This window comes from Enhydra lutris, unplaced genomic scaffold (assembly GCF_002288905.1).
Source record: "Enhydra lutris kenyoni isolate GAN:26980312 unplaced genomic scaffold, ASM228890v2 scaffoldscaffold66, whole genome shotgun sequence".
In the NCBI taxonomy this organism is placed as follows: domain Eukaryota; kingdom Metazoa; phylum Chordata; class Mammalia; order Carnivora; family Mustelidae; genus Enhydra; species Enhydra lutris.
In genome coordinates, this window is record NW_019154150.1 from 15,211,040 (window position 1) to 15,222,943 (window position 11,904).

The 11,904-nt window shown below is 44.7% G+C and overlaps 2 protein-coding genes across 2 annotated transcripts in view; one reads left to right on the forward strand and one right to left on the reverse strand.

Moving 5' to 3' along the window:
• LOC111159139 (SEC22 homolog C, vesicle trafficking protein) overlaps positions 1-3,600 on the reverse strand; it is a 28,107-nt gene extending 24,507 nt beyond the window's left edge. Inside the window, exon 1 of the mRNA XM_022521565.1 lies at positions 3,517-3,600. The gene's annotated coding sequence lies outside the window, so the exon portion shown is untranslated. The remainder of the gene's footprint in view (positions 1-3,516) is intronic.
• A 3,879-nt stretch (positions 3,601-7,479) lies between these two features.
• Positions 7,480-11,040, forward strand: LOC111159095 (SS18 like 2). The gene is made up of 3 exons (XM_022521494.1): positions 7,480-7,651; positions 7,922-7,998; positions 10,462-11,040. Exons 1-3 carry the CDS (start codon positions 7,583-7,585, stop codon positions 10,547-10,549), a joined length of 234 nt encoding a protein of 77 aa, XP_022377202.1. The 5' UTR covers positions 7,480-7,582; the 3' UTR covers positions 10,550-11,040.
• The last annotated feature ends 864 nt before the right edge of the window (positions 11,041-11,904 follow it).

The following is an 11,904-nucleotide window of genomic DNA, read 5'->3' on the forward strand; positions in this document are numbered from 1 at the left end:
CAATTAACAAATGATCTATCAATCACACTCCTGGGCATTTATCTCAGAGAAATGAAAATTTATGTCCCCACAAACACCTGTGTACAATTGTTCCTAACAGCTTTATTTATAACAGTCAAGAACAGGAAACAACTAAATATCCTAAAAATAGTGAATGGTTAAAAAAACAACAATACATTCATATAACGGAATACTACTCAGCAGTAAAAAGAAAGGAACTATTGAAACTCAAAACAACTTGGATGGATCTCAAAAGCACGGTGTTGAACAACAACAACAAAAAAACCCTATCTCAAAAGGTCACGTATCATAGGAATCCTTTTATGTAACATTCTCAAAATGACAAAATTACAGAGATGGAGAAATGATTAGTGGTTGCCAAGGGTTAGGGTTGGTGGGGAGGAGGGGAATGAGTGTGACTAGAAAGGAGAACAAGAGGAAGATCTTTGTGGTGAAGCAACAATTCTGTATCTTGACTGTGATGGTGGTTATAGGAAACTACACATGGGGTAAAGTGGCATGGAACTATATACACTTTATATCAATGTTAATTTCCTAGATTTGATATTGTACTATCCTTATTATGTAAGATGTAACCAATGGGGGAAACTAGGTAAAAGGTATATGGGGCCTCTCTATACTATCTTGGCAACTTCTTATAATTACTTTTAAATAAAATTTGAAGAAAAAAGTATTAACTTAAAGTCTTTATATCACTTACTTAAATGAGGCTTTTTATGTTTAAGTGTCATTTTCAAATAGCTCTATAAGTAGGCAATAATCTTTTCTGCTACTTAACTATAGTTTCAATGATTTATGTGCAAATGTTGAAAAACATGTTTATGGGGTGCCTGGGTGGCTTAGTTGTTAGGCATCTGCCTTTGGCTCAGGTCATGATCCTGGGGTCCTAGGATCGTGCCCAGCATCAGGCTCCCCGCTCAGCGGGAAGCCTGCTTCTCCCTCTCCCACTCCCCCTGTTTGTGTTCCGTCTCTTGCTGTGTCTCTGTCAAATAAATAAATAAAATCTTAAAAAAAAAACAAAACGAAAAACATGTTTTATAGCGAGCAGCTCCATAACTACATGACATTTCCAAACTGGAAGGTACTCTAATCTCAGAATTAATTACAATAAAAGCTGTTTACCAATAACTTGTATTCAGTTTAAAAAACAAGAAGTAGTGGTATAAATCTGGAAAATCATGCCACAATTATAGAAAAAAAAATATTATCCATTTTATATAAGGACAAAAGTAACCTCGGAGTACTCACACAGACACTAGTTTGTCTTCCAGATCTTCCCAGCTCCTTCTACAGGTCAGTACGCCTCATAACCTGACACCATGCCTGGCACACATGAGGAAGGTCTCAGTAAAAACTGCTAAGCAAATGAATGAATGACCTAAAAGCTGCTTTATTTTTGCGCACTGGGAAAAGAAATGTGGGTTTGCAGATCTTGCCATATTCTGATCCATATTTTGAGCACTGTTCCACAATAAATTTTTACTTAGAGAGGAAAAAAATTTATATAAATAGATTTTTTTAAAGTAGAAACTGAATTAGTAAGCAAATATACAGCACCCAAGTTACTATTAGGCTTTATGAAAATTATATCGTAATCTGCATCCCCCTTTCCCTAAATCCTCTTCTCAGCATCTATTTATAAACTGCTCATGTCATAGATTATCCCTCTTCTACCAGCAAAGACTTTGTACCTGGCTGGAAGCCACCCTTGTTCTCACTGGCTTTTCTCCTCCCCACTTACACTTAGCCCTCTCCCAAATCCCTACCACATATACTCCTCCTCCTCCTCCCTCCAAAAGAGAGAGAGAAAGAAAACGTGAAAGAAAAACATTAAATGACCAGGTCATGACCAGACCTTGCAAAAGATTAACATAAGCAAACAAAAAAAGTTTTATTCGGCACTCAAATATTCAAACAAGTCTTGACCATAAGGCATATTACCCACTCCTCCAATATACAATGCAGAAAACAATACTGAGTCATGTCATCCTTACTGAATTCATCTTCAGCCACAAGACTTGAGAAATGGTTTCCCAATTAAGATCACTCAGGCTCCTTTGTACCATGTTGGTTGGGGACAGTGTGGAGGGCGGGTGGTTAAGGTCAATTCTTTGATAGGAGCTAAGAAGAGTAGGGGACTGAACTTGATAGCCACTAATATTAAATGTGAGGCATTATGCTAGGAACTTTTAAACTGATAATGTTATTTAATGCTAATAACTATCTATGAGGTAGATAATCTAATAATCATAATCTATACTGAACAGGTGGGAAAACTGTAGTTTCAAAGGCATAAGTGATAGAGCCAGGATTCAAAACCAAACTTCCCTTACTCAAAATATTCAAAAGCCTGTGTAACCTTTTCACTTTATTCTGCCTCTCTAAATCCAGTCTTTGGGATTACACCTACTTTCTGCTAGAGCATTACTTACTACTCAACTAATCAGAGACCTGTTAATAGAAGGAACAGAGGCCTAGGGTTACACTTGTTACAATTGTTCCTTACTCATTGTGTTTCTTTGAATAAGTCAGTTTTCCTCTCTGACCATCAATCACCTTTTGGATGCAGCTGGTTTCTGAAGCTCCTTCTAAGAATAAAACTTTCCAACTCCAGATGTCTTTTGTGTTGTCAACACATACAGATCTATAATAACCATCGTCTAAAATGTATTTTCCAGAGCAAACTCCATTATATCAACTTAATTAGATTTACCAATATTAAACCACTTTCAATTATTTTACATTCTAATTTTACTAAAATTACCTTTATCAGGATGAATTCCTTTGTAAACCTTAATTAAAATTACGTTTATCCATTGGTATGAACCTTATTTTTTTTGTTCTGACCCTGTAACAAATTTCACCAATTACTTTTGGCCACTGTGAATATTCTTTTGTGGCTCTGATTTCTAAAAACCTTTTTTCCCCAGAGTGCTTTTTATCCTTCTGGCTCCTGAGGTCTAGATGTAAGTCTATAATAGAAACAGATGTACAAAAAAAAAAAAAAAGAAAAAAGAAAGAAAGAAACAGATGTACATCACCTCCTACACCTGATAGTTCGGAAAAGCTGGTCCAACGCACCCAGTATTTGGTAACCCAAATCGTATAATTTCGGCATGCTAAGGAAACTTTGCTATTAAAATTAAACAGTACTCTGACAGGGGCTTCGTGGATAATCAAGGGAACGATTGCCCCCTCTCTCATTTGGACACACCCCTTCTCATCCCATTGGGAGCAGCGCTCGACGCGCATCTGTCAGCTTAGGGTTCCTGAAGGCGCGCGCCTCGGTTCTCCCCGAGTCCGGAGAGCAGCCGGGGGAAGCGAGGGGGCAGACGACTCCTGGAAGCCCCAAGAAGCCGGGTGGGGCTAAGCCCGGCCTGAGGGCGGGGCGGGCCCGGGGCCGCCTCCATCTCCAGGCCCGCCCTGCGCCACACCCGACACCGCCCGCTTTCGGCTAACGGGCCGCGGCGCCCGCCTCCACCCGCGAGCCCTCACCTCGCCCCGACGGCGGCCTCCGGGAGTCGGCGCCCGCCCGTCGCGCCCCCTCGCCGCCTCGCCGCGGTACCACCCACCGCCTCCTCTGCAACCTCTGCCCACCGGGCGGACCCGGCCCAGGTCACTTGCGGATCCAGGCGCAGGTAGGCGGTGGTACGCATGCGCAAGTCTTGAATTCTCCATTCGCTGCTGCTAAGCGACACCCTCACCCGAACAGACCAATCCCGGAGCGCTTTCCCTGCCGGTCCCGGAGGAATCTTGAATGAGCGGGTTCTTAAAGGGCTGCAACCCAAATGTAGAGGGGGTGTGGCAGGGGCGCGCGCGCCTCCCAACTCAATTCCCATCTCCTGGCTCTCACCCTCGTGGGTTTGATGTCCAAGCCTGTAATTCCCACGTCCGGAGGTGCCAGGAGACTTCTCGGTCTAAGCACGATTCCTGCCGGGGTAGAGTCCACAACTGACGTGCGGAGGCAGGGAGGTTCCGCGTAACTGCGCGACACGCCCCAGCTGTGTGTTCCGCTGTCTGCGCCCCGGGGCGGGGAGCAAGATAGGCAAGATAGGCAAACCAAAGAGCACCGCCTCCTGCCACACTGGATGAGGTGCTAAAGTCCGACCCCGGAGGGACACATCCCAGTCTGGGGATGGGGGCATTCATATCACAGATGGATGGTCCAATGCAGAGGAGCAGAATTCATCCATTTACTTTTCGTGCAACAAATTTTGAGCACCTGCTTTGCGCCAGACAGTCTACCAGGCATTGGGGACACAACGAGGAACTCCTGACACTAAAACCTATGTTAAGAGAGGGCAGAGTGAGAGCACCCATCAAACAAACAATTACACATATGTTCAAATACAAACTGAGGTATGTGTTCTTCAGAGAAGAACAAGGTTTTTCAGAGAAGTTACAGGAGGTTCTGGTCTGAACTTCGGAGTAAGAGGAGGCTTCCTTGAGAATGTGACACCTGCTGACTAGAGGCTAACTAAGCAAAGGGGGAAAGAAGAGTGTTTCAGACAGAGGGTAGAGTATGTATAAAGAACAGGGAGGCTTCTTGGAGGGATGAAAAGAAACAGGATAGAACGTGAGAAACTAGTGTTTAACAGGCACAGAATTTCAGCTGGGGAAGATGAAAAAGTTCTGAAAAATGGATGGTAGGGATGGCTGCACAACAACATAAAATTTTAAATGTCACAGAAATGTATATTTAAAAATGGTTAAAGTGGGGGCTCATGGGTGGCTTGGTTAGGTATCTGCTTTCAGCTCAGGTCATGATCCCAGGGTCCTGGAAGTGAGCCCAATGTCAGGCTCCTTACCCAGCAGAGAGTCTGCTTCTCCTTCTGCCCCTCCCTCCCATTCGTGCTCTCTCTTGCTCACACTCTCTCAAATAAATAAATAAAATCTTAAAAAAAAATAAAAAAAAATGGTTAAACTGGTAAATTTTATGTTATGTATATTTTGCCACACACACACACACACACACACACACACACACACACACACATGGAAGGAAAAAACTCAGAGTTTAGAGAGTAAGGAATAGGGTGAGAACCACTAGAGAGAAGAGCTAAGTCTGTAGGATCTTATAGGCCCTGGCAGAAAGTTTAGGACAGTGGGAAACTGATCAAACTTGCGTTTGTAAAATCACTTTGGCTGCTGTAGTTAAGACCAAAATGAAGAAGGCTCATGGAAGCTCTGACAGGTCCAGCTGGGAAGCCAGTGCAGCCATCTGGGCATGAGAGGATGATGCTAGAGCTTGGGCTTGGACTGGAGCCACAATGAGGAGGAAGAGAAGTAGCCAGTCTACAGACACTCATAGCAGCAAAATCAACAAGACGTGGTGGTGATTTGGATGTGGAAGAGCGACAAAGTATCTTCAAGGGTAATGCCACTCTTCAGCCTTGGGTGAATGGGTAGATAGTGGAAGGATTCATAGGACATAAAGAACACTGGAAGAGGACCTGATTTTGGAAAGAAGAATGACCACTAGTTCCATCTTAGACAAACTGAAATTGAGGTGCCTTTGAGATTTCTAGTTGGGATGTCAATGTAGGCAGTTGAATATATAATGTATGCATGAGTATATATTCCATGTACCAGTCCGGGCTAGACATAGACTTTTTGAAAGTCACCACCACATGGGTGGAAATTGAAGCAGGGCAATTACATAGACAGAGAAAAATTACAAAATGAAAACAGAAGAGAGTTATGACAGAGTCCAAGACAAACTCCAGGGATCCCTGCCACCTGGTATTCACATTCTTGTGTAGTCCCCTCCCACATTGAGTCAGTGTTGGCCTGTGTGACGAATGATCATGAGCGTAGGTCATAAAAGGCACAAAGGATAAAGTCAATGGGATTTTTTGGGACTGACAAAGGAGACTGAAAAGGAGATTGAAAACCCTTTCACTGTATGGGCCTGGGAATAAGCTAGGATTCCCTCTCAAAGTGCATTCACAAGTGAATGAAGACAGGTTCTTCTCACCTCAAGTCATGAAAACAAGGCTCTGGCTTGGATGGGGAAGGAAAAATTGGCACCAGACCCACAAAAACCCAGAGGTTCTGAAGCTCAGGCTATCAGAACCTGCAATGTGAGTGCTTTATAATAGGGCTTTGTGCCTTCTGACTGGTGCAGCTAGTGCGGCCCAGGTATCTCAGTGGACTGGGCTACAGAGGTGATGTGGCATCTGAAGTACTAGCCCTCCTCTCCAATCACTGGCCATTCTGACTCCAGAGGGTTTCTCTTCTGGGCTTCTTCATCCCTCCACTTCCTAGATCACACCCTAGACTGCTGTTATCACTGCAGAAGAGCTCCATGTCCAAAGTTGTAAATGCAGACACCTGATCTCTGACTGTCCCTAGGCTGTTCCCAGAAGTCTGCCCACTGTTCTCTGGCCTGCAGAAGCCTCTAGTCCACTTGGCCTTCTACTTTGTTCTGTGTATCACCTCTCTCCAAAGTTTATTTCCAATCACATCTCTCCACTCTTTCCCATCAGCTGAAAGTCCAAGGTCTATCACTTCCATCACCTTCTTCCCAATATGCTCCATTGTGCAGTAATTCTTCTGTCAGACCTGCCTGGCAGCACTCCAACTCTGGGGAAAAAAATCCAACCTTCTGGCTTCTCTATATCTGTTCCTGAGCTATAGGTGCTGCTGGAAAAAAATCTCAAAGCCACACAGATTAGTGCTATGTACGTACATTGCCCACCTCCACCAAGTCCTTAACATGGTCTAGCATCCTATGTTTGCCTATCTCCAATTTTTCCCACAACCAACCTCGAAATCTCCCACATGCTCCCCAGATCTTTCACTCTTCAACATCCCCCTCCCTCTTCCAGATGCCTCCTTCACTGAGGAAAGAGCAACCATTAAAGTGAGAGTCCTCAGCTCCCACTAACTTCTGTCCCTCCAACTACCACCTTCATTCCCTTTTCCATCCAAAATTCCTGGGGAAAGGGGCCTACTCTAAAGGTCCCATTTGCTTCACCTTTCCTGAATTTCACTGTCCCTGGCAATTCTCACTGCTGCCTCGACACATCACTGAAATTTCCTTCATTAAGGACATCAAAGTTCTAGTCTCTACCTTGATTGACCTTTCAACAGCCTTTGTAATTGCTTCTGTCTTGCTTTCTCAGTCACTCTGATTTCTTATATGACTGCCCCGCCTCTCCTGGATTTGGACGGGCGACGATTCCTGCGTGACCCTGGGCAAGGTACTCCCGCAGACAGACGGGACACCGTGCCTAAGCGGCGAGCCGCCTCTGCCAGACCCCGCCCCCGAGGCTAGCCCTCCGGACTGCGCAAATGCAAAGGAGGGGCAAACAGCTCCTAGCCCCGGGGACGGGGGCGGGGCCGAGACTGACGCTCTAAGCATTGCTCTTGTGCGCCCAATCACAAATGACGTTCCGCCTGTTCACAGTCAACGGGAGGACCCAATCAACGCCGAGAGCGTGGGCCCCACCTATCGTAGGTCCCTGCTGTGGCCGTAGTGCGTTTAGCTGGTTGGGTCCCATCTGGATGCGCCGGGGTCCGCAGGGCCTGAGGCCCAGGTCCAACCTGGCTTCCCGGGATGTCGGTGGCCTTCGTACCGGACTGGCTGAAAGGCAAAGCAGAAGTCAATCAGGAGACGATCCAGCGGGTGAGCGCTAACTCGGGCGGAGAGATGTTCCTTAGTTGAGATCCCAAGGGCTGCGGGTGGGTGCGGGAAGCTTCCTGGAGTGAGCGGAATCCCAGCTGAGGCTTGTGGTGTGCGTAGGGGGATGACTTTGCAGGGGTTTGGAGTGAGATGGGAACGAAGTTGGCAAAGGCACCGGGGCAGGACAGCCCGGCATTGGAGAGAGTTGGGGGAGGGCAGTGTTCTCTGCCGTCCTGATTACGCGCTGCACTGACCCCTTCTCTGGTCTTTCAGCTCTTGGAGGAGAATGACCAGCTCATCCGCTGTATAGTGGAGTATCAAAACAAAGGCCGGGCGAATGAGTGCGTCCAGTAAGTACCCGCCCCAAACCCCGACTTTTGAGTGCAGGGTGAAACCAGTGTTGTGATACAGCAGCTGCCCTGAACTAGGAGTCTTGCGTGATTGATCGCCGATGAGGCTCAGAGAGGTTACTTACCTGCCCAAGACTACACAGACAGCACATTGTGAAGCCCGGAGTTAGACGTGGCACCCTCTTCAAAATTTGGCTTATGCTCATTGCAAACCTCCTTCACGTAAACGGGTCAGTTGATGACAACAGGGATGGGGAAGGGAACACATGGGAAACTAGTCTCAGGAGATGCGAGCTCTGGCCCGTTTCTCCTCCTGGATCCCCAGCTTATCCTTTTCCTGAGAGGGTCAGACCATTTGACCTTTTTTTTTTTTTTTTTTTTAAAGTAGGCTCCACGCCCAGTGTGGAGCCCAACACCGGTCTTGCACTCACCACTCTGAGATCTAGATCTGAGCTGAGATGAAGAGTCAGAGGCTTAACCGACAGAGCTACCCAGGTGCCCCACCCCCTTCATTTTCTAACTTGCAGTTGGTCTGTAATGCACACAGGGACCAATAAAAGACTTCCACCTTAGGCCAAAGTCAAATTCTGCACAGTAATTGAATGTGCGATCTAGCTATATACCAAAATCAGAGAAAATAGTCTCTTGTAGGAATTATGCTCCATTTATTATAGAAAAGTACATTATTTCATTCTTACCGAAGACATCTTTAAGAAAACCATGCTTTTTTCCATCCCCTAAAAAAAAATAAATAAATAAAAATTAAAAAATCACCTATAGTTCCTCACTGAACAGCTCAGTGGAATAGTAGAGATAGCCATCTTTGTATAAGTCTTTACATTCGGTTCTGGCATCTGGTAGTTTACTTTTTTGCAGTTTATAGTAAACTCTCATTTTTCTATATGGAAAATAGTTGCAAAATATTCCTTTTGGTGTAGTGATTCTCAACCTGTGGGTAAGAAAGTTACCAAATTTCCTGGTGGGCTTTTTCACTTTGCATGGGCCATGCTTCCTGCCCAAGTTCCCAGTCTGATTTGTCTTCCTGGGTAGAAAATTGTACCCCCTGATTGAGAATCACTACTTGTTGCGGCCGGCGCGACAAATCAACCAGGAACGTGCGGGTAAGAGGATGGTGAAAAGAAATTAAGAGACAAAGAGATGGGGGCAGGAGGAGCACTGAGGAGGATGTCCAACAGCGCTAAGTTTATTCAAAGCATTAAGGCCATATATATAGTGATATTACATCTGTGTCTAGTTAAACAACCACGAGTTCCTCGTGACGCCAAATGGCTGATGCCAGTACAAATACAGCAAACCTGAAAGTAATTTATGGGCTGTACTAGGGCAGCAAGGACCAGCAACGAACTTTTGACCCCAACTGAATTGTTCTCATTTGTTTAGCAAGCATGTGGAAGTCACGTAGGCGAGCGCACAACACATAGCACAGACCCTTTCTCAGTGCTACTCAACTTTTCCCGTCCTAAACCTTTTGTTAGGTTATTCGGACTTTAAAGGAGGCACAAGTCAGGGCCTGGTTTGGTCCTTGTCTCAAGCCTTATTGCGGCCTCCCACAACTACTATAGTAAGCTCAGATGATACCATAAGAGTGCCTTGTTCCTTCTTTAATTTTGTTCCACAAATACTTCATAACTACTACTGAATACCAGACACTGTATCAGCTACTGGGGAATCAGTATCAAAACCAGCTCTGCTTTTTATCAATCAGGTGCCAGCTCTGCTTTTATGGACTTTACATTCTAGAGCCTAGAATCTAGAGGGAGGAAGTCATACAATTAGGCACATACTAATAAGTGCTTTAAGTAAGAATAAAGCAGGCTAATTGGCAGGAAGGAGTGCTGAGCTAGCTAGATATATAAAGCAGAGACAGCATTAGGTGGAAAAGCCCCCTTGACTGGAGCACACTAGTTGGCTTCAGGTCACAGCAAAGAGGACACTGCAGCCAGACCTCAGCCAGAACTCAGTGGGTGAAGGGAAAGTGGTAGGAGCTGAGGTCAGAGAGATGACCAGAGGCCCCAATCGTGTAGAGCTTTGTAGGCCACCAGAAGGGCTAGAAGGGCTCAGCTTTACTCAGAGTGAAATAGGAGCCTTTGGAGGGTTTAATTAGAGGTATGGCAAGTCTTGACTTAAACTGCACAATAATCACTTAGGTTGCTATGGGGGGGGTAGAGTAGGAGTGCAGAGGCAAAGCAGGGAGACCAGCTAGGAGACTGGTCCAATACAGCAAGGATAGTGGCTTGACCCAGAGAGGTAGCTATGAAAGTGATATGTGAGAACAGGTAGATTCTGGATGTATTTTTGTTGGTGTTAAACAAGGAGGTTGACGATAATGAATCATCCAATCAAGAGATGAGCCATTCCAATTGAGTGGGTAAATTCCTTTCCAATCTTTTTTTCATGTTCAGCAAAACAAAGCCTCTAATTTTTGCCTCTTTTCACCCATAGGTACCAGCATGTGTTACACAGAAATCTCATTTATTTGGCTACCATTGCAGATGCCAACCCGACCAGTGCTTCAAAAGCAATGGAATAATCTTTCAGTTGGCTGTCCTGAGGACTTTACTGAGTATAATCCATGTTCTACGAAGTAAAGACAGGATCTTTACCAACTGAACTGCTTAAAACTTGAATGAACCCTCTGTGGCTCTTTTAAAAATGTGAAAATGTGAAGAAAGCTACTAAATGAACTGTATTCTCAGTGTAAATATTTTAATAATTAAGCTCCAGACGTCCTCTTTCCTGAAATAAGTGTATTTGGATAACAGAGATATCATGGGCATCTTCAATTCTACTTTTCAGTTTCAGCCTGAAGAGGAAACTGATTAGGTGGTGGGGAATCAAGAGGAACTGGTGAGACTCCTGACTGATGCCCTGCCTAATGGATGTGTAATTGTGTGCTCCCCCTCCTCCAGTTTGTAGTTGTGGACCTGGCCATTTTCGGGTTGCTTTGAAATAAAGCCTGTCTTTCCACAAAACACTCATTTCAAGTACAGAGATTTGTGTATGATAAGTGTTCCATTTGGTCTTCTGGAAAAACTGTGGAGACTTAAAAAATATATATGTAATAACACCATTATCATTGCTAACAAAATCAATAGTAATTCTTAATATCATCTAATAATATCTTTTAAAATACTTTTTAAAAATATCTTCTTCCTCTTATCTTTTTAAAGTTCTTGGCTGGGGGGGGGCGCCTGGGTGGCTCAGTGGGTTAAGCCTCTGCCTTCGGCTCAGGTCATGATCTCAGGGTCCTGGGATCGAGCCCCACATCGGGCTCTCTGCTCAGCAGTGAGCCTGCTTCCCCCTCTCTCTGCCTGCCTCTCTGCGTACTTGTGATGTCTTTCTCTGTCAAATAAATAAATAAAATCTTTAAAAAAAAAATAAAGCTTGGAGCCCCTTGGCTGGGGCTCTATACCAAAAGATTAACAAAAGCACATAAAATTAAGTTTTATGTGACATAGGAGCCCTTTATAAAGAAATGAAGACCCGAAGAAACAGTTAAACTTGATTATTTTTATATGTGATTAAATGAAAAGTGGAAAGCTGTGGAAAATTGAGAGGACAGAAGGATATGAGCTAAGTGTAGTAAATTGCGGGAACTTAGCATGGCCTTTTCATTCAAATTCTCAGTATCCCTCCATTTTAAGAGATAAGGATGCTCCTTTCTTCTCGGCATAAGGAGGGCACCTCTCACAGGAGGGTCTCATGACCTGCTTCATGGGAGGTCAGAGAGTGCTTCCAACATCTGCCATTTCTCGATCTTCAGCTTAAAATATCCAGTAAGCCAAGGTGCCATAGTTTGGAGGAGCATGTCCTGAGCCCCATCAGTTATAGAATGTCTTTTTTTTTTTTAAGATTTTGTTTACTTACTTGTCAGAGAGACAGAGC

What these genes read in the sequence shown, in the direction of transcription:
- LOC111159095 (XM_022521494.1), top strand. Translation starts at nt 7,583, where the DNA reads ATGTCGGTGGCCTTCGTACCGGACTGGCTGAAAGGCAAAGCAGAAGTC. An exon ending in ATCAGGAGACGATCCAGCGG is followed by an intron (nt 7,652 to 7,921) that starts GTGAGCGCTAAC and finishes CTGGTCTTTCAG; the next exon opens with CTCTTGGAGGAGAATGACCA. An exon ending in CGGGCGAATGAGTGCGTCCA is followed by an intron (nt 7,999 to 10,461) that starts GTAAGTACCCGC and finishes TTTCACCCATAG; the next exon opens with GTACCAGCATGTGTTACACA.